Raw genomic sequence first — 23,495 nt, 5'->3', positions numbered from 1 at the left:
TGGAAAGTTGGCCTGCTGCACGGGGGCCTGGGGGGCAAAGACGTGGAGAGAAGTTTGGAAGAAGACAATGAGGGTAGGGTAGAGGAGAGGAGAGGAACAGTGGGAGAAGGAAGGATTAAATTTTGTGAAATGCAACCTTTTGACAAGTTTGACTGGCTCGTCTGTGTAATTAGTCAAGAGGGGGGATTTCCGCAGGCCCGACTTCATCTTCAAACTTCATCAGTGACTGCCTCTTAAGTTTCCAGTTGGAGCCACGTGCTCACTGAGTGACTCTGGAGTTTATGGCAAGGAGGTAAAAAGAAAACATCCTCATTAATGCAACTCAGCGTAGTTTCTAACAACACATGACAGATGAACACAAGGCACTTTATGATGATGGCGTCGTGTAGCTTTGACCAGGCATCGCCTGCATTTCTGAAGCTTTTACATAACACCTTTACATAACGTATTGCTTTTGTTGTTCACTTTTATGCATTCTTGTGTGATGGTCATATCACATGTTTGCATGACAACTCATTGATTAGCAGAGTTCATAACTGCCCCATAAGACATTGCAAATTATGTGTTGCTTCCACCATGCGTTATTACATTATCTAAGGAGCTGTCTACATATCAGAATTTTGAAGTCATTGTTCCAGTTGTTGCCTGCTATGATAGCAGCATTTTGGTATCTGGCAGTGCAAATATTTTAAACAAAATGTTATGAATCACATAGACATCCATTATAAAGCTTATTATAAATTGTACCTATCTTGCAAGAGCAGCCACATTCTTTTTTAATGGACCATACCTCATGTTTTCATGGCAACTTGTTGCTAGGCAGAGGTCATAGGGCTCAATCATAGATGCCCTATCAGACAATGCAAATTACATCAGCTGGGATGTTGCAGTTATGTGTGGCATTGCATGCGTCATTGCATTATCTAAGGCGGCGTTTAAATACTGTAACAATTTGTAATGGATCGTTTTGGATGTTCACTGACAACAGCATTTTAGTGTCTCAAAGTGCAAATATTTGAAATGAAATGCTTTGAATCGCGCAGACCATTGATGATAAAAGTCCAGTAAAATTGTGGCTATCTTGCAGGGGTAGCCACATTCTTTTTCATGGTCATATCACGTGTTTGCTTGGCCTCTGATTGCTAGGCAGAGTTTATAGTCCTCAATCATGGCCGCCTCATAATGCCATTTATGTGATCCACTAGGCTGTTTATGTGGTCAGTGTAGGGATGAAGAGACAGATTTATTATTATTATTTTGTATATTACTTTTTTGACTTTTTTGTATTACTGAATTGACCAGAATATAAGACAACCCTGAATATAAGACGATCCCTCTTTTTCAAGATGTGTTTTTGGAAAATATATTTTGAGACAAAAAACAAAAAATTGCATGTTCAGTATCAGTTATGTAACAACGGGTAGATTACAATAAATATCGTCCTAGATATCATCTTTATCTGCTGGACAGTTATTTGATGACTCTTTCTTTGATCACCATTATGAGCATTATAATTTATCTTCTGTTGTTTGCTAATTTGCTGACAACCTTTTACATCTGCATCTCTCCGGGTCACTGGTGTGTTTGTGACAGGAATAATAATAATATATATTAAAAAATGACATGATATGAATACGATATAAAAAAAGAACAGTGCAGAGAAGAAGTGCGAAAAAGCAATATAATCCCTCTGATGTACTGTAGAACCCTGTTATTTAGTTACTTGCGGTTCCAGTCGTCTTCTGTGAAGTTAAACACATTCTAGCAGCAAGAGAGTTCAGGAAACAGTGCCCTGACCCTTGCCTACAGAGCTGTGAAGCAGAGGCTGGTGAGGAAGTGATGAAGCTATGGACTCAGAAAATAGAAAACTTAAAGGCAAACTGCACTTTTTTGTGACTTACAATCCTAATGTGAAACATGAGCACACGTCTTTCCCTTTTCTGTGCGTTCTAAAGAGAAAAACAGGTAGCAGTTAGAGGGAGCAAACAATGCATGGCATGGGACACACCTATTTTGACTATAAAGCCCTCTAAAAAACCTCCAACAACATCTTGTCGTTTTATATACATGCTGTGACCATGAACAGGTACAGGTACATTCATGATAACATGCAACACTTGTATTTTGATGTATTTTGATCATTTTAAACATTACCAGAACTTCTTTCTCGGGCACATTGACTTCACATCGAGTTCTACTTCTGTCAACAGCAGCAGCGTGTCAAGCGCGTGTTTGTTTGTTACTACTAATCATGGCAGTCTTTGTGAGAGCCGCCGCCGATGACTACTTTTGGACAAATGAGGATCCAGAACCTTATCTTTTTGAGCCTGACTATACTGAGATGAGCTACAGGTTTTAGATGCTGAGCCTGCAAGAAGAGAGTGAAACTTTGAAGGTAGCAGATGGGGCTAAGTCATTACACCGGCATGACTTGGTGTAAATGTGGAGCTTGCCAAGCCATACGGACAGAAATGGAGTGTGACATACAGTGTTACCATCCATAGAAAGGTTTTGTGTGTATGGCGAGGAGGACATTGGTCCAAGAGATTAAATTGTTAGTGCTAACAAACCCTGCAGTGATAGAAACATTTTACAACTACCCAAAATACACTGGAAAATACATTCCAGACCAGCTGGACCAGACGGACAACTATTCATGGAGTAAGTTACCATGATATTGATTGTGATACATCAAGCACATAGCACATGATATCCAACCCAGTCCATCAAGCCGTGTATAAACAAAACATGGAATGTGGGCTAATACTTTACATATATTTTGGTTGTCTATTCGTAGTGGTTCATATGCTTGTTTTTGTTTCCTAGTCAGTACAGATTGGTGTGCTTTCGCATTGTTTTGAACAGTGCTTGGTAGTGGCGTGAGGAGCTGCACAACTCCGCTAGAAAAATAGTTCTTTGTGTTAGCTGCTACAATATCAATGTCACTGTAGCCTGGTTTACATATAGGTCAGTTATGTAAATAGAACATTGTTGGCGTTTTTTTTAGGGGTTTTTTTAGGGCTTAGAACACACAGAAAAGAGAAGACATGTGTGGTCATCTTTCACGTAAGGATTGTGGGTGATGGACTAAATTCCCCCCAAAAAGTGCAGTTTTCCTTTAAGTCTTGAGTTTTCTCATCATGCAGCTGAGCCAACATAGTCCGCTCTCATGCAACTGGACTTCCTGTCCTGGTCATATCATACCTCTGCTATGATGTAATTAGTGACTCTTTGCCCTTCTTGCTGTTTAAACACATGAGAGACATTTTACTTTATGAGGGAAATCTTGGTAATTTAACTGTCAACAAATCCCATAAAAAAAAATCTCCTTCCCGCATTTCACTGTACAGCAAGCAGGCTTGGGATTCTTTACAGTACAGTTGTGGCATAACTTGCACCCCAGAATCCCCAAGTAAAGCCCCACACCACAATTTCCTGCAGTCATTGTAGTGAGTCATTTAAAAAAACACAATCCAAATGTAAGGCATCAGGGATTTAATGTCGGTTTCTGCTGATGATTAGCCGGCAGAGACATTAGACTTTATCACAGACAGCTCTGGTAATTGCAAAGATAGGCTGACATGTTTTGAGAGTGTGTGTGTGTGTCTGTGTGTGTGTGTGTGTGTGTGTGTATGTGTGTGTGTGTGTGTGTGTGTGGTGGGCGGGCGGGTGGGTGGGTGGGTGGTTGGGGTGTGGTAAGGGGGGTGGGGGGGGGGTTGTGATTTTCAAGAGATTTTGTGTGCATGACCACTAACTTTGCCAACTCCATGTGTGTGGGTTTGTTCACAGCCTTTGTTTGCATGTGAATTTGTAAGGATTTTGTACAAAAAGTGTTGCACTCTAATTGAAAACAGACCCTTTTTTTAGCTACATGAAAAAGTCCACATCCATATATGAATATATGAATGTTAGACCCAGATTGTAACAATTGCTCCATTAGAAAAGTAGGGTTTTCTGTTCAGGATTCTTGCCATGTGTTTGAACTCATTGGATGTGTCAACGCTTTGTCTGGAAGAAGACCCAAACTGTTGCTTTAAGTTGACAGAAAACTGGTTAGGATGTGGAGGAATAAACCAGAAACTAATAAGGCTCAAGCCTGCCATGAACTGGGAACTGTCAGCAGTGAAGTCAGTTTTACATAGGGATAGGTACCGAATTCGGTACTTTTATAGGAAGCGACTATATTACGTCGGTTCTACCGTGTACCGATTCACCTAAAATCAAACGGTACCATGTTTCGGTGCCAAAATGCATCCTTGTGAAGAAGAGTAGGCGGTTTCTGGGTTGCACGTGACGTGAGTCACGTCCGGTTGCAGTCGGCACACGCTTAAAAGGAAAACTGCACTTTTTTGGAATTTTGCCCACTTTTTTGGAATTTTGCCCATCATCCACAGTCCTTATGTGAGACATGAACACATATGACTTTCTCTTTTCTGTGTGTTCTAAAGATATAAAAACAGCTTAAAAGACTTAGCTAAGAATGGATGTAATGGGAAACACATATTCCGCCTATAAAGCCTTCTAAAAAAAAGAACTCCAAAAAGTGCCATTTACATATAATGTGACTTGCATATTAACCAAGCTACAGCAACATTGTTATGCCGATGGAACTACCTCACTGGCGTATTGATACCTTACCACACCACACCTGCTGCTGCTACTGCTGCTGTGTTTTTATTGTGGACTTTGGAAAAGTTAGTGCTGGGTGTAGGCGTGTTTCTAGGTTGCTATGCACCCACGAAGAAAGTTCCGGTAATGCTTAAAAGGACCAAAATACAGCAAAATATTTTAAGTATTACATGTTATCATGAATGTACCTGTTACTACATGGTTACAGCATGCATATCAAACCATAAAACCTTGTTGGAGGTCTTTGGAGGTGTTTTAATAGCGGTATTTGTAGGTGGCATAGGTGTGCCCCATTACATGCAGTAATGAGGTGTCTCTTTTCATCTGTTTTTATATCTTTAAAACGCACAGAAAAGAGAATGACGTGTGTTTGCAGTGACCAACAACATAAATACTTAAATTAATATGATTTTAATTGAATTGCTTTAACACACAAAAAACATTGCTGTTAAGCAATCATATTCATATTGAATAAATTTGTGAAATATTTGAGATATTACAATACAAACTGTTGGATGTTGTTTTGATGTACTTGTCGGAGTTTATATATAGACAAATACTGTAAATGTTAAATAGAATAATTGAGAAATTGTATCATTAAAAAAATCTAATTTATTACCACATAAATACACGTAAAAGTACTGAGAATTGGTACCGTTGTGTACCGATACCAATTACGAGGTACCAGGCATCTGTACCGTATTGGTTGAAATGTGGAAGGTATCCATTTACATCATTAATATTATGTCATTTTAAAAATGCATTTGCAGAAAGAATTAAAAACAAAGCATCACAGGGAGACAAGCCGCCACAAGTGTGTGTGGTGCTTTTTGGGAAGTGTGGGTGTCTGAATGTTGTTATCTGAAGGATCAATTGCAGAAATGCAGTGGAGGGAGGGAGGACTGACAAAGTTGGTTACTTCACAGAGTGCTTGCATTGTTGATCCCAGCTCTTGCCTTCCTGTTTTGTTTATTTAAACCATGCTTATTTGTGAGTCCTTGTTTTCCAAGGGTGACGCTGCATGTATGGGAACGCTGGTGTTCTCATCAGTGTGCTTTGTGTGTGTGTGTGTGTATGTGTGTGGCCTTCCACATGCACGCGCGGCTTATGAACACCCGTGTGCAAGCAGGAACATGTGTGCATTCTTGTTTTAGGGACCTCCATCTGCATACACATATGGGCATATATCTGTTTATGTGTGCGCTGACCCCCGGCTCCATAACGCATTACATTCCGCTAGGGCCCTAAAAGCTCCACCTCAGGGACCCGTGTGACCCATAGTGTGTTTCGGCCTTCCTCTCAGCTGCTTGGACACCAAACGTAACCAAAGGATAGTGTGGGAACAAGAGCTAAACATGCAGAGCAGTGAGAAAAAGTCTTTGTTTGCTGGCCTCACATGTAGGAAAGCACCAATATGGGTTCTTCTAAGTCCTGGTCCTAAGTTCTTCATCCATAGGTGTTGGTTTTGCTTAGCCATGGCCTTGAAGTCCTTCTGTGTTGTTCTGTGGCGCTCTTTTCTCAAGGAGTCTACCTTGACATGCTTGTTAGTCATGCGAGGTGCGCTTTGAAGGGGAGGCCAGGTCATTCGCAATGCTGCCATAAAGTCCTGCAAATGAGAGAGCAACTGTTTTCACTATCAGGTTCATCTAAACTTAAAGGCACAGCTGGGAATTATTTGCATTGTCTTGGAAACTATGTGCACTGGTGTCATTACCTCTGCCAAGGAGGTTATGTTGTCCTCTTGTTTTTTACCATTTAATTAGCCGGGGCATTTATTTGCCTTAAACGTAAAGAGGACAGAAGTAAACGATAACTGGAGAGAGGCTGTTATTTCTGAAATGTCTTGATGTGTAAGTTAATATTTTAACTTTAATAATGACTTGGAGAGCATGAGAAAGTGGAAGGCAAAACAGCTCTCATTAACTATGTGGCCATTTATTAACAAATATAAAATGAATATAAAATAATCCCTCACCACTTCACAGTTTTTCAGAAATATATTAATTATTGAAACATGCTGTTTAGTGGTTGAATACGGTCTAAATTAAGCATACCTCAGCCAATGTCTGTGCGTTAGCGTGTTTTTCGGTGAACAAACCTTGGCTTGCGTTCGTCCGTTTGTTGGCAAAATATGTGATGTTTATGCCGCCATCTTAGATCACGTGCCGAAGACGAAATCTTGTGAAACTTGCACGTGGTCGTGCAATGCATTGTGGGCCGTGGGCGCCATTTTAGAGCAACGGTGTTTGCTTTTATCAGATTTGCTGCGCTAACGATACACGATGTAATAAAATACATGAACTGCACAAAAGAGAAAGGCGATGGACCATACTGAGACAAGGGTGCGAGACCTCTGAATGTTACGGCTTAAAGGGATAGTTTGGATTTTATGACATGAAGTTGTATATCATCCGCATCAGCAATGTAGTCCAGCAACAGTGACATACCCCCCACCGTGAGCCCAGTAGTTCCGGTCAGTTTCTGTGGCTACTGAACTAAAGAGTTCGGCTGCTCAAAACAACATGTGTTCGAAAGAGTAATACATTTGCATTACGAACTATCCCTTTCAAGAGAAGACCGTCGTTGGCTCAGAGGTGGCTCCGTCATTGGCTGCGATGCACACACACATGCATACACATCTCCGGTTTCAGCGTAACAGTCTATCAACTCGGTGGCGCGTCGAGGGTGACACTGTGTTTCTGCCTTTCTCATTTTACATCCGTAACACTAATTTCTTATTCCAACAACAAAACATGCATTCAACTTACCGTAGCATGTTCACGGCAGAGAGTCAAATATAGCACATGTATCCTTACCGGCGTACTTACGCGATGTCACTGACAGCAACGGTTGTTCTTTTTTTTTTTTTTTTTTTCATTTTCTATATTAAACGGCAAGGTATATGTTTTGTTGGTTCTAGAACGTTGATAATTAGTTTTATATATTTATATAGCAGAATAATGTTTTATTTTGTGTTATTTTGTTACTTGATGGTTTTGTGGGGGGTTTTTCCCAACAAAACTAGGTAAAAGTGATGTTAAATGTTCAGTTGTCCATTCATTTGTCATTTGTAATTATTTTTGCATCATTTTCTGCATGTAAAACTATGTTTATCGTCTATAAAATGTGTTTTGTGTTGACGTTTTGGGGGGGCCGGAACGGAATAATTGGATTTACATTATTTTTCTATGGGAAACATTGCTTTGGTTTGAGTCAGACTTTCTGGAGCAGATTAATGACGTTAACCAAGGCACCACTGAGTAAAAATGGCTTAATAAACTAAAATGCAAATATAAGGCATTCAGAAAACACATTGAAAGACTTTGGTCACTAGGTGTCAGTAATGTTACTGTTACTGTAACATGACACACAAGCACCACACTAGATTGCTGGAACAGCAGGCTTTTATTGCAGGTTTGAATTATGTCTCAAGGGGCACAATAATCCCTAACACGGGCTCTTGTTGAGGCCATAACCCACCCCAAGCTAAAACTCAACTCAGAAACCCCTGACGTTTCTTCCTGTCTGGCCCCCTCAAAAAATATGTCTCTCGCAGTTGTGAAACACATTTTAAGTGTTTAACACATTAAGAAACAATTATAGGGATATAGTTTACAGTATCGTATTTACAAAACGTGAAGTTACACAACATCACGTCTCGTCGAAGCCTTTTCCTGCTGGAAAATATTGAGTGAATGGACTTGTGAGCCCTCTGCTGGATTCATAGCTGCAGCCCTCTGCAGATAGTGCCATCCAGGCACTTTATATTTAAAGGGGTAGTTCGGATTTTTTGACTTGAGGTTTTATGACATCCCCATCAGCAGTGTCGATCCCCATCGACAGTGACTTACCCCCAACTTGGTCCGGTGAACCGGTCACTTAAGTAAAGAGTTCGGCTTGTCAAAACAATATGTGTTTAAAACAGTAATACATTTGCATGACAAAAATGCCTCTTCTAAAAAACCAGACCTCACAATTCACAAAGCGTTACTTTTGTCCTTTGTTGTATGACTGTGCATTGTCGCCTGTCCATTCTTGTGTATGTGATGAAGATGGCTGTGGCGCTACGCACAACAATGGACAGGCGACAGTGCGCAGTGATATGACGAAAGAGAAAAGTAACGCAGAGCGATTTGTGAGGTCTGATTTTTTTGAGGAGGCATTTTTGTGATGCAAATGTATTACTCTTTACGAACACATATTGTTTTGGGAAGCCAAACTATACTTAATTGACTCTCCAGCAACTAACCGGAACTACATTCCTCTTCACTGAAATCCGACCAGAATTCAGCTCACGGAACCAAGTGGGGGCTAAGTCACTGTTGATGCACTACACTGCTGATGGGGATGTCATATAACTTCATGTCAAAAAATTTAGTTATCATAGAAAAACAAACTATGATACAATCTACTATACAATTTAAAGCCGTAAATACAAATCGAAATAGGTGGGGGATCTGCTGTAAACAGTGGTGATACTTCAAATGCAACTACTGCCACCTCGTGGACTTAATAAAAAACTACATTAGCAGGTTGCCTACAGCTACAGCTGTTAATGCTTTTTGGACCTGGCACTAATCAGAGACCCCGGCGGTTATTTGCTTTTGTAGATCACGCACCCAGCAATGATAGGAAACTCAATGGTTAGTTGAATGGTGGCATTAACGTCTACTATTGGTGTTGTATGTGGCAAGGATGGCAGCCGCCAGTGAGTGTTATTTGGATAATCTCTTGTAATCTCTGTGTTAGGTTACATCTGCAGTGTCTGTTGTCTGTCATGTGTGCTGTCACATCTGTTTTTCAACACAAATCCCCTCGTCATGATGATGCCGTTGATGAAAGCCCGCGGGTGGTCACGGCCAGCCTGGGCTCTCACTGCTGATTTGGTGCAGCTTTCATCAGTGTGCTTTGATTGGCCTTCCCCAAGGAGTTGAAGGAATGGGGAGGCTATTAGGCCTAAGGCGGGCCCATCAAAGCAGTGACTGTGACGGGGACCTGTTGAGGACCAGTCAATTTGCCGGAGTAGTAACTCAAATGTTACTTGCTGTAAACGCAACAGGAATTTTTACTGAGACATCCGCTGCTTTATTCTTTGCAAAGGAACTTTTCTTTCCGAAATCCTCAATAATAGTTAACATAGTAATACTGCTTAGTCGTTGGCGAAGAAGAGAACAAAATCAATATGACTGTTGTGTGCTAATGTTCATGCCAAATTTGAGGATAGAGGATTCATGTAGCTTTGCGCAAAGGACATAAGTACTTACTTGTAACTCCAGTCAACCCTGTGTTTCCACGTTTGACAATTTTGACTTTTTAATAATTATCTTGTTAAATAGCATGTCACCAAACAACCATTGAAAACATGTTTTGTAACAACATGTTTCTAACAAGAATCTCCATTTGCTGCCAGAAGTGTCCTTCCAAACACGTGCTTTAGTACACACAATGTATTGGAGACGTACAACAATACAATTGTTTCGTGTTTCGTGCATTTTTTGCTGCAAAACAGTTTTTATTGCTAATGAAAAAAATTGTGACATAGACGTTCCTCATTTAGCACGGTTAAAAGTTAAAAGTGAATTTCTGCAAAGTAGGATTCAATATTAATAAACAGAATATTTTTGTAGTTACAGCATGACTTTCTAAGTACGTGTTTTAACATTATTAGAGCCCATAGTTACCTTTACTTTCATATTATACTTTTACACCACATGTTGCAGGCTATGGAATCACTGGCTGGATATACTGTAAGAGACGGCTGTCACTAGCATACCAAGCTACCGAGCTAACTATTTAGCCTCTGCAATTTACTTATTCTAAACTTAAGAAAGGGTTTGAAACGCAGTGGGGAAAAAGGACGCAGTAAGTAGACAAAAACCTAACAGAAAACAGAATGGGAGAACCTTTTTCACGCTATCATGTCAAACCTGCCATGGCTTATCACATGCAGTGTGACGGTGAAGTAATATAATGCCATGTCTCATCAATGTAACATTACTGACGCCTAGCGACCAGAACACTACATATGACTTGTCTTTCAATATTTTTGGACTAATAATTGGCCATAGTCAACCACAAAACTGTGATTATTTATTAATTAATTACTTTCGGAAAAAACGCAATACAGTGAGGGAGTGATATTCAGACCATGATATAACGAGGGACGACTACATGGTTTCCATCGGCCAAGGACTGGTTTTATTTAGCTGGTGTTGGAGTGCTCAAGATACATATAAATATATTTAAGGCAGGAACCCTTTGATGTACTGCCATTTTTTCAGTTGCTGCTCATTAATACCCAACAAAAACATAGTTATTACACCATAATTCAACCTTAACTTGCGTCCAAAATCATCCCCCACGTGATGTTAAATGCCGACGTGCATGTGTACTAAAAAATAGTTTGACACACTGCAAACATAGCGGGGCCATTACCTCACCACTTTGCCATCCCCCTTGAAGCGTGCACTGAGAGGAAAGACCGGTGCATAGTATCCATTAGCTATGCTCCATCTGGATTTGCCGGATCAAAGAGCTTTGTGAAGAAGAGGAGAAGGAGGAGGGAGAAAAACAAATGGACAGAGAGGAAGAGGACACAGGGCCGAAGAAAGGGTAATGGGAGACAGAATTTGAGAGTAGGGCAAAGTGAATATCACTGGATGCTGAATTATAGTGGTCATTGTCATCGTAATAATCACTTTAGTGTAGAGCATGACTCTAAAGGTACTTTTGTGTTTATTAGCTCATGTCACAACGAGGCATGAGCGGATATGAGATTCTGACGGTATGATAATGCTGTAATAAATATCACGGTTTCATGGTTTAACTGTATTATAATTACAGCTCTAAAATGTGCTGTTTTGAAATGTCTTTTTTGAAAAGAGAAAAAAAAAAAAGGTAGGTCAAAACAGTCATTTTTAAACCATAAAGTACAACACAAAAGTGGAACATATGGAAAATAACTGAATTCTTTCGAAATACCTAATAAATAAAATGCCTTTCTCAATGAAGTATATTTTGGCTAATCCTGCAACTCAAGTCACAACACAATAAATATTTTCTTAGTAAAAAAAAAACAAAAAAACTAAGCAAATTGCTAATACCATCATCCCTCCTTTATAGCGGTTAATTTGTTCCAGACCTGACTGCAATAAATTAATTTCCACAATAAAGGATTCAATGTTAATAAATTGAATATTTTCATAGTTAAGAGTATAGAAAACCTGTTTTTGACTTTCTAAATTCGGTTTTTAACATTATTAAAGCCCTGTAGACATGAAATAACACTCCTATAGTCAAGTATTAAATGCTATCATGAACGTGCCTGTTACTACATGGTCACAGTGTGTATATAAAACGATAAAACATTGTTGGAGGTTTTTGGAGGTGTTTTAATAGTAGGCTTTGGAGGTGGAATAGTTGTAGGTGGAATAGGTGTGTCCCATTACGTTCATGAATTAGCTGCCTCTTTTTAGCTGTTTTTATATCTTTAGAACACAGAAAGACACAGACGTGCGTTCATGTCTTACATAAGGATTGTGTGTGATGGGCATATTTAGCATATTTAGTCGACATATGTATTCAACCGCTTTTGTTGACCATAAAATTTGAGACTCAGAGGGGTCATTTCTATGAAAATGTATTCAGTTTTGACCATCATTATCGCTTGCGTGTTTTTGCAAGAGAAGTTTTGTGGTTATGTCAAAATCAATAAAAACAAACAAACAAAGCCGTTCTTTCATCCTCATCTCCACAACTAACAAAATGCACCCAAATGGAGGAAAACAATGGCAACAAACTGCTGTAGGTTCAAAAATCCTTTATTATCTCTCATTTTCATGTCTCTGGCGAAAGTCACAAGTAAATGTGCAAGGATTGGTTATTTGCATTTATGTGGACAGACACTTACAGTATGTTGACATGAGTCAGCAAATTCGAGAGATGTGGACTTAATGGGTTCCACTGTACTAGACCTAAAGCTGAAAGCCTAGAGGAAGTAAACAATGAGGGTTTTTGTCGGTCCCGATTAGAGGAAAAAGGAGGAAGTATTGGACTCCAGGAAGGTGATTGGGAGGTTCTGAGAAAAGAGGAAAAGTGTAGGGAGGGGAAGATGTCGGAAAAAAGTTGGGCACATAAAGGATAAATTGATAACAAATTTGAAATTTGAAGAAACTATAAACCTCAGTTCACTGCTCAAACTAAGAGTGAGGCGTACAAAGAGATGGGCGGAGGTCTACTGGCAGGAAGTTTCTGCGTAAGCATTGGCTTGAGGAACTGGAATCTGGTGTGGTGTTTTTGTTGTGGTTTCGCAGCCACCCTCTTGTCGGCCCTTTCACTGGGCACCCAGGGAGAGGAACATTAGAGTTTCTGGCTCTCTCCAAAAGGCAGTACAAAAGGTGAATCAAGGGTGCCACTGGTAAATCCTGACCCAAGTGTAGCCCGATTCATGCTGCAGGGTATGCATTGGATAGCTGTAGTCATAACAACTAGAAACTTGAAACATTTTGAACTGTATCCATGTGGACTCCTTCCAGTCCTGGCTGAGGGAGGAGAAATGTTTTCATCTTGTAAGAAGCCACTTGGATTTCTGCAACTATTCTGCAGCTACTATAATGACTGGATGTGGACATGATTCGGAGGGATGTGTCTGGAATGCCAGTTGTGGACGGTGAATCTTGGCGACTGGAGTGTGTGAAAAGCGACTAATTAGAGGGAAGGGCAAAGGCGACGACTGAAGGAACTTGCAACAGAAGGGAAATTAAAAGACGGGACGACAAATAGGAATAAGAGGAAATGGATGGTTACTGAGAATAGTAGATAAGATTTGGGGGGGTGCAGAAAGTCAAGTACATCTTGTAAACAAATTACAGTACAATTAGTTTGGATATGTCCGTCAAATACAGTTATGTGAAAATAACATTTGTGACGCCCATTATGGTTAATGCTCAAAATGCTTTGGGAGACATGCTAGCATACATGTAAAACAGATATCAAAGTTTAAGTATTAGACAAATGGTCAATGGCTTACGGGCAGTTAGTTGCTAAGTCCTACCCATGCTCCTCATGTAAGAGTGGTAAAGAGCAAATTGTTCAGCCAACATTAATAACATTGGTGAGTTCATTGTAAACAGTACTACGAACAGTACGACAGTATACGTGTAATGTGCATGAGGTTTTACTCCCACAGTTGCAATGGTATTATGAGCTGACCGCTCATAGTACTTCAAATACCGCTGCTGCCATCTTGTGGAGTTCATTAAAACAAAAAAACACCATTAGGAGGTTGCCTACAGCCATGTTTTTTTGACCCGGTGCTAATTGGCACCTCCTAACTATAAGAGACTGTACGGTTAATGGAATGGAAGTGTTCACTGGAGCATTTGCATTTACAATATGTGTAAGTGACCCCACAGGTGGTAGGAGTCGAGTTAGTTTTATTTATATAGCACCAATTCACAACATACAGAATTTACAAATAGGGATGTCCCGATCAACATTTTTTGGCTTCTGATCAGATCCGATTTTTTTTTTTGTTGTCTTGCTGATCCGATTCGCTCCGGTACCGTTTTTTTTCTTCTTTTTTTTAATAATAAGCTTACTGTTACAAACATGAATTTGTGGAATTGATTATGGTTATAAAAATAGCTCTTCAAAGCATTAAAAATAATGCAACCAAAGTATTGCTGAATTAACTTTTTTGTTACACAGCATGACCAACAATATTGTTTGGCTTTTGTAACAAACCTCTGTGAGTCAGGTCCCTTATCCAATAAAACATCCAATAAAAGTCCATCCAATAAAAGATATAATTGGAAAAAATGGGCTTGCAAAATACTTTGAGGGTAGGACACTTTTAGGGTAGTTTGACATTGTTATAGATCAATTTGTGGTGTGATTTAGAATGCAGTGTTCCCTCGTTTATTGCGGGGGATAGGTTCGCAAAAATAGACATAGAAATCCGGGAAGTAGTCAACTTTTTTTTTACAATTATTATATATGTTTTAATGCTGTAAAACCCCTCACCACACACTATACACTTTTCTCAGACAGGCAATAACATTTTCTCACATTTTTCTCTTCTTTAACTCAAAAAAGTTCAAACCTTCGTTTGAATTGGAATCATCAATCTACAGGTCGGACACAAGAAATTATTAAGTCACTCACACGTATGTCACTCCTGTGACCGTGCCATTTCGGCCTGGCGCAGTACTGCTGTACTGTAGCGTTTTTGTATCGTTGTTAAAACATATTGCTGCAGTACTCCTCCTGTTGCAGTCCTCCTCCTTCAAACAGAAGATTCATTTACAAGCTAGCAAGCAAGCTAGCGATGACACAGAAGACAGGGCGGCACAAAGGAGATTGATTGACAGTGGTCTACAGCCAATCAGGGGGCAGAAAACAATGGGTGGTGCAGCAAGACGAGAGGGAAGGGGGAGACACTCAACTTCCCACAATGCAATTCTTCTTAAAGGGCCAGGCTCGGCCTGTAACAGCGTTCATACGCTGTAATAAAAAAAGCAAAAAAAAAAAATTCCGGGAAATAGCGAATCCGCGAAAGGCGATACAGCTAGGGAACACTGTACATGAGGTCTCCAACTTACGAACACAATTGGTTCCAGACGACTGTTCGCAAGTCAATTTGTTCGTAAGTCGGAGAAAAGGTAATATTACCAATTATGTAGGTACTACATGTACGTGTATACATATGTACATACTGTATATGCGTATGTATGTAAATATGAGTTTGGATGCAGTAGTAATATTAAACGAGGGTAATTAATGAAAAAAACAATAATAAAAGTGATATAATAATACGTAATGATAAATGTTATTTACCTTTGAAGAGGAGTGGTCGAGCATACGTCGTTGGTGGTAGTGGTGGAGGAGGAGTTATTGAAAAAAGTAAAAACCATTGTCGTCGTTAGACTCTTCTAAAAGAGGTAGTGTTCTGTGGGTGATGTAGAATTAAGCAGGCCTATTAACTCTTCATAAACTTTAATCACACGCTCTGTCCGGGTTGTATCATGCAACTCTTAGCCTTCCTCTCTCCCCTTCTTTCTCTCCTGTTGGTCCCATTAGCAGTGTCACAGTGCCCTCTACTGGTCAAGCATGTAGCAGTATAAATACTGTACTAATGGAGCAACTACAAGGCAAAATACATGAAAATATAGACAAGTCGGCTTGTGTTCGTATCCGCGAATGACTTTTTTTTTTTTTAACAAAAGTTTCAACCAGCTTTGACGGGCCTTATGGCACCTACCATATTGGAGTGTATAACAAAAGTTATACGGCACCCGGCTCGGCCCTATCTCGTGGTGGAAGCCGATATCCGATCTTCAAAATACAGCGGATCGGCAGCCCATCCCGATCCTGAAGAGCGAATCAGGACATCCCTGTTTACAAAGGAGCAGGTCTAGAACCCCGCTCCGCACACATTAGAAAACCAACAGAACCTCACATGAGCAAGCACTTTGGCGACGGAGGCACCTGCCTTAACACTTCATACGTCATAGTAACTGCAACTGACGTGACTTTTAATCACATCTGCGTTGTGTCTGACATCTTTTCACTCTCAAAGACCAGAAGCGGGACCAATAGAGAAGTAGAAGAGAAAAGTAATACATTTCCTGTTAATGAGAGTCAGGCGTTGAATGGTAGCAATGCTGTTGGATGACAGAAAGAAGATGCTGGAGCACACTGTATCACAGCAAATTACTTTCATATGCTGCTGCAGATTCGTAAACGGACTTCAAGATTTTTTGGATGGTTCTCATGCTTGTAAAAGAAATAGACCTGATCCAGGGAGACGGGATAAAGAGACATCAGAGCCAAGCCTACAAGTTATATGGTCAGAATCTGGGTTCAGACTGGGAATGAGAAAACCACAGAGGATCCGCAACATGGAACAAGAACAGAGATTCATTTCCCAGCGGAGATATAAAAGCATCAATTCTCTGGCTGAGTCATAGACAGAGAGCCATTTGACAATCTCAACTGGGTTTGTTTCTGGATTTAGCTCGTTATCTGCCCCTCTGCCTTCCTGTTGATGCCTGGGGTTAACATGCAAGCAACAAGCGACTGAGCTTCTTGCTGGTGGTGTGTTGTGGGTGTGGGTGCGTGGGGGGTGGGGGTGGGGGGGGGGGGGGGGGCTGGGTCACGGCACACCCCCTAAGTTCAGGGCCTGTGTGACTTCCTTTGTATGCACAATTAGATATACACAAGCCCTTACCCTTTTCCTGTGTCCAAATAAACAGTCCAAAAACAGCCGTGATCACGTGTTCCATTACATAAGCCACCTTCTTGGTTAAAACAGCTGTCAAAAGCGCTTGCTTCCTTAACAGACACGTGCCTCCTCCAGCTTTACATGTACAGGAAGCATCAGCCGTTTTGTGTTGTATTCTCACTTAGTAGCCGTCATTACCTCTTAAAGCGGTAGTCCCAAACATTTTGAGCCCATTGACAGCTCGCTTCTGTCAAACGTCTGACAGACCTAAAGTTGGGCAAGTCTGGCTGGTGTGAATGCACTGATCCATGCTCCAGTTCAGCAGACCTCCTCTCCTTTGGCACCAATGGAAGATGTCGGCCATATGCTTGCACATATGCAAAGTAGCCTAATCACAGAATGACTGTAATGCGATTGCTCCTCGGCCGTTCTCAATTTGAACCAAAACATTTATAATAGAAAAAAAACCAACTCAAAATAATCAAAAAGTCAAATCCACGGCATGCTTGCATCCGTGTTCGTAGTTAATGTGTCATTTGCTTAATGTGATCGCTTCTCTCGCAAGTAATTACTGACAGCTGCCATATTTTTACCGTCCACTTTGGTGGTGGTCAGCGCCAAAAAACCCAGTCTTACAGAAGTAATTGGGAATGGGAATGATGTCTTCAATGCCATCGTGGTAATTCTGGATAGTTCCTTTGCACTTTAATCAAAAATAAAGGAACAACAAACTTCTGGGAATGGCAGCAACTTTAACACCATTATGGAAAGTTTTGAATTGGTCCTTTGAACTTTAATCCACAAACTTCTCCCTGCACACAAAGGACACACAGGGGATTTGGCACATTAGCATGCATGGAAGAGAGGAAACCATGTTATACTTATCTGCTGTCATTAGGGGTGCAACGATTCCTTAAATAGTTCGATTTTTTTCTGCCTCGGGGAATCGCTTACGTCACCAACATGCTTACGTCACCCACGCAAGGACGAAGAAGCAGAGGTTTGAAGGCGGACAAGGCAATGAACGAAAAGGAAAACAAAATTTAAGAACAGACAGAAAATGTGACTTAACAGCAATTTGAACACTGTGACGTGTATCTGTTGTAATATGGCACTTACATACCACAACAGCGCATCTTAAATGTTGCATCATCTCCTCCCAAATGCGACAGTGCGACAGCGGAAGATCCGAGGTTAAATGATTGTAGTGCAAATCAGTGAGATTAAGGTTAATGTATCTGACTAACATAACGTTAGCTGTGTGGATGGCTAGCTTCCTCTTAATGATGACTACTGTCCAATGTGTGGCAGTTTATTACGGTGGTAACGTTACTTCATACAGGGTTCATTTCAGCGACATTTCAGCGTTTCAAAACACTGCTCGTTAGAACTGACTGTCGTAACACCAACAAGCCATAACCACAACAAGCTCATAGAGCCGACGCCACTAGCCCAACCCCGACGAAGAGCTACGAAAGTAGGGGTGCCCAAAGTGTGGCCCAGGTGCCATCTGCGGACTATGGCTCATTTGCTATTGCATGACTGGAGAAACAAAATACAATTTAAAAAAAGATGGGAGTTACAGTTACGCAAGTTTATCATTCGCACAGTCTGCCACAGTTAGCAGTCAAGGGACCTTCTGAACTCACACAACACACTTCTGGTCTTCAGAATAAGAGCACTCCTGTTTACTTGTGGTAACAAAATAAGGGTGTCATAAAAAAATAGCATACACCAACACTGAGGCAGCAAACAAAGTATACTGTTTTTCAAAAGTAAACATTTTTGTGAAAGTGTACTCCTGTAAAAAGAAACTTTTATATAGTAAAAAGAAACATTTATATTCCAGTTGAATGATTTGATATTTATATACTGGTTGAAAACAACCCTGTAAGAAATTCATAGTAAAGTTGATAAAAAGTTCATATCATTAAACAATTCATTGAAAAGTTCCGACATTTCATCCAAAAAGAACTCTGGTTAGCGTCCTCATTTAAACCATGCAAACTTTTATGACCCTGCCTTTTAAAAGCATCGGAATCGAGAATCGTTAGGAACTGGAATCGAAACGAGGATTCCGAGTCAGAACTGGAATCGTTCAAATTCAAATGACGCCCAAACCTACTTATACTGTACCTAAATGAACTCCTAAATCACTCACACTGTACACAGAACACATGAAAAATATATAAAATACTGTATTAAAAATCAAATACAAGAATTTTATGAAGCAGTAATAAAAAAAAGACAACAATTCCTTACCTTTGTATCCCTTTGGTTTATTGGGAGGAGGAAGTAGAGAGAACAAATAAGAAAATGTTTGGGCCTTCTCCTGAACCGACATAAGGCTCACTGGGATACAGCGTTGATTCTGGTCTTCTGGCCAAAGCACAGGCAACCTTTCCATCTCAATAATAAGACCACTGCACTGCTTATTTATTACTGTCTCTTTCATAGGAGCAGATCCTTTAAAATGTGCAAGGATATGATCGTCACCCTTAATGGTGGTTGCAACAGTCGAACGATTAAGACCAAAAGTTCAGGAGGTTTTTATGACGTTAATTTTCACGCCCATGGTGATGGCTTTTCTTTTCCTTGGCGCCCTTCCACCAGAGGAGCCTGTCTTACACTTGGGAGACATAATGAGTTGCAAAAAAGTAACTAAGGACTATTATCCTTACTCAGTTTAGCTGCAAATGAGGCACACGCTGTACTCATCCACTTGTGAGACGAGTAACAGACTGCACCCATGCACTCCGCACAGTGCGTATTCATTCGTCTGCCACACTTGCTATAACTAGTTCTGGAGGAGTCTAGTCTTTACATATCACAATCTAGTTTTAAATTAATTTATGGGAGAGCGTTTGTAACCACTAAACAACACAGAACACCCTAAACCGAGGACCACCTGTATTCTTCCTAATGTGTTTTTAAATGTAAGGATGCATTTGCATGTAATAATTGCAATGTCCCCAATAAAAAGGATATACGTTTGACTGATAGTCACATGCGGCTTCCCTTGTGTGTTTTAGGTGACCACAGCATGTATCCCAGCTCCCGCCAATGACCTGGTATGTCTCTTTTGATTCATATTTTCTTCAAAAGCATTCATCGAGTTGAACCGTTTGTGGATCCCCCTCGTCGCAAGCTACAAGATATGGTTTTCCAAAAACCGCTAAATAGTTTTCGTCCAACCTCCCCCCCCCTCAACCCCACACTGAATTCCTTCTGGGAAGCCGATCCCTCAGCCGGTCCAGTTTGAGCTGTTTCATTTTTCGAGCTCTGCAGGATTCCTGTTGTGAAAAAAAATGTTGATGTTGCTGTAGGAAGTAGTACTGTTTATCCATTAGAGAGTCTGTTTGCTTAATTAACTCTCCTTTCCTTCCTGCACCCCCTCCTTTTGGCTTCTTGGCTCTTCCTCCTCTTCTTCACCCCTTTTTTAACATCAAACACCCACTCTCGTCCCAGTCATATTCTCTCTTTTTGCTGACATCTTTGCTTGTTTGCTTTCAGCAGCGCAGAGGGACCGCTCCATCTCGAAATGTCCAACACTTGGTGAGCATTTACATCTTCTCTCCGTGTCTACACCCTGACAAGGGTGCTGTAGCTCAAGTCGTAGACACCCTCAAAGATTTATAACCATTAGGCAAATGGCCAATGACAAGTGAATCAATGGGTGATTATTTGCTCAGTTACTTGCTTTCAAAGACGTTGTGCTTCATGGCAGCCATGTTTTTCAACCAGTCGTGCTCAAATTTTACACACATGTGCTTGTCAGTCCCCTAAAGGTGTGTACCAAGTTTTAAGGTGATCCGTTTAACCGCCCTAAAGTTACAGAGGTTGTTTTGTAGAGCTGTGTGAGAAATGTCATGTCATTCTCACTTATGGGGTTTAATAGCAGCACCTCCATGTAGTGTATTTGTAAGAAAAATAATAGCACAAGCCACATAGTAGGGGTGCATGTTTTCATACATTTTCAACCCTGGTATGTGCAGCAATTCAGGAGTAGAAGCATACACAAATAAATACATTTAGTCATGTGAAAAAATGTGGACGTCCGATGACTGCATTTGCTGGTTCAACCCAAGTTCACCCTTTCAAAGTATTTTAAAACAGATATTAAAACACCATTTTCTTCCATGGCCCTGTGATTACATGTTTGAATTGTATCTGTGGGTTGCTATGATATGCTGTGATGTGGTACCAAATGCATTATATATGTTTAACTGCAGAAATTGTTAATTTATATTGTATGTTTTAATTGTGTTTTCTATACAGGGCTCCACCAAGTCTTTGACGTATACCAAGCAGAGAAACACCCTGCCAAGGTAAAGGTCATCTCATTCATTCATTTCACTACATGACTTGTTAGGAATGTGTGTATGGGCTTTCTTGCAGGCGGGGCTGTCAACTTTACTTTGTTTAGTGTCCTCTTTTTGCACTTTCTTCATTTATTATCATTGAAAGCGGCATAGCTTTTCTTATTCACCCTCTTTTGCTGGTGTAGGAGCTTCAGCGTGGACCGCGTGATGGAGCGGGTGATGGAGCGCCACTATGACTTCGACCTCACCTACATCACGGAGAGGATCATCTCCGTCTTCTTCCCGCCGAAGCTGGAAGAGCAGAGGTACCGCCTCAATCTGAAAGAGGTGGCCGCCATGCTCAAGTCCAAGCATCAGGACAAGTTTTTGGTGAGGACGATGATGAAAAACATGCATGTTAGGCTCTAAATAATCCATAGGTATGAATGTGAGTGTGTTTTGTTTTTTGTTTATATGCGCCCTGTAATTGACTGGCGACCAGTGTAGGGTGTAGCCCGCCTCCCAGTCAAAAGTCAGCTGGGATGGACTCCAGCTCCCTTGTGGCCCAAATGAGGACTAATGCTATAGAAAACAGCTAGATGGATAACATCTATCATACACTGACTGGCCACAATCAAATGAACTCAAAAATGTAGCTTTTCCAGTCAATAATCAGTTTTCATTGACTGACACATTTTCTGTGTGTTTCAGCTCCTCAATCTCTCAGAAAGGCGTCATGATATGAGTCAACTAAATCCAAAGGTAGGCACTTGTTTTTGCATTTTTTGTTGATTCCCTCTTTTAATTAATTAATTCTCCTCCAAATCACACACTCCAACATCAGGTCCACGACTTTGGCTGGCCCGACCTCCACGCCCCGCCGCTGGATAAGATCTGCGCCATATGCAAGGCCATGGAGACGTGGCTGACCTCTGACCCACAGCACGTGGTGGTCCTGCACTGCAAGGTCAGAGTTCAGGGACTTTTTTGTCAAAGGGAAGTTTCCCAGAGTTGGAATTGAGCAGATGTGTGGGATTGATATTACATTGGCTTTTTTGCCGATATCCGATATGCCAACTCTCAATTTCCAATTCCGATATCAACCGATACCAATATGTGTAACATAGATCCTTTTTTTTCAAGCAGCTCTGTTTCTTCTCTTACTATTATCATCTTTTAAGTAATAAATTCTATCCATTGGATTATTTACGTGCCATGACAGCGAGGTCACGTATTGGTGTGATTTCATCTTTACCCAGCCTGTGGAAAGCGCAAAGATGGTGGGCTTGCACTGTATGAACAAACGATGGTGTCATCCTGGGCATGTGAACATTAAAATGTCCATCTATGCAGCATTTTTAAAATCGGTTTTCATTATAGGGAAAAAACCTGATACCAATATGTTAAAAGTTATTTGTGTCACTGTGAGTTGAGTTGGCATGAATCACATTGCCGGGAAGATGAGAGAAGTTACTGGTGGACTGCAGGTATTTTTTTCATTGTAAATTATACAGTGGTACCGTGGCATACGAGTTTCCCAACTAACAAATGTTTTTTTTTTTTTTTTTTTTTTTTAGACACGAGCCATCTCTCTGCGGATTTTTCCTTTGAACGGCCAGCTAAAATTTGGCCGAGGAGCTAAAGTACTAATTATGGGCAGGCATAGCCAAGGACAGCTATTTGGGGGCTTGTGTCAGTGACAGTGGATCTGAACATTAGCTCTTGCTAGCCTTAGCATCGCGCTGGCTGGTCACCAGGAAAGATTTTCAACACACACGTAACATGCGTACATTATTGCGATCAGATTTATCTTATTTATTATGTATTGTGCAAAACTATGACCAGAACAACATCAAATTACTGTAAAAGCACTAAATGAATACAGAGCCATCATCCGCCAGTATGAGTCTGCAGGACTTGTTAGAAAAAAACTGATTTGTAGTTATCCATCCATCTATTTTCTATGCCGCTTCTCCTCATGAGGGTTGCGGGGGTATGCTGGAGCCTATCCCAGCTGACTTCGGGCGACAGGCAGAGTACACCCTGGACTGGTCGCCAGCCAATGGCAGGGCACATATAGACAAACAACCATTCAGACTCACATTCATACCTATGGACAATTTAGAGTCTCCAGTTAACCTAACATGCATGTTTTTGGAATGTGGGAGGAAACCCGAGTACCCGGAGAAAACCCACGCACGCACGGGGAGAACATACAAACTCCACACAGAAATGGCCAAGGGAGAATCGAACCCAGGTCTTCTGAGTCTTCTCCAGACTGTGACCGGTGGAGCTGGCTACCTCCTTCAGCTCCACCGGGAGGACACCAAGGCGTTCCCAGG

The 23,495-nt window shown here is 40.8% G+C and overlaps 1 protein-coding gene across 6 annotated transcripts in view; it reads left to right on the top strand.

Annotated features, from left to right (window-relative positions):
- tns2a (tensin 2a) overlaps positions 1-23,495 on the top strand; it is a 79,362-nt gene that overhangs the window by 32,113 nt on the left and 23,754 nt on the right. For 5 of the 6 annotated variants that reach the window (XM_054782144.1, XM_054782000.1, XM_054782229.1 and 2 more), the window contains exons 4-9: positions 19,885-19,923; positions 20,366-20,407; positions 21,131-21,180; positions 21,360-21,543; positions 21,865-21,915; positions 21,998-22,120. In XM_054782144.1, the coding sequence (XP_054638119.1) occupies positions 19,885-19,923; positions 20,366-20,407; positions 21,131-21,180; positions 21,360-21,543; positions 21,865-21,915; positions 21,998-22,120 (489 nt within the window). The remainder of the gene's footprint in view (positions 1-19,884; positions 19,924-20,365; positions 20,408-21,130; positions 21,181-21,359; positions 21,544-21,864; positions 21,916-21,997; positions 22,121-23,495) is intronic. The other variant, XM_054782075.1, reaches the window with a different exon arrangement.

The sequence above is a fragment of the Dunckerocampus dactyliophorus genome, chromosome 1, assembly GCF_027744805.1.
Source record: "Dunckerocampus dactyliophorus isolate RoL2022-P2 chromosome 1, RoL_Ddac_1.1, whole genome shotgun sequence".
Lineage (NCBI taxonomy): Eukaryota > Metazoa > Chordata > Actinopteri > Syngnathiformes > Syngnathidae > Dunckerocampus > Dunckerocampus dactyliophorus.
Note: the sequence above shows the minus strand (reverse complement) of the source record. Positions and strands in the feature narration are given on the sequence as shown.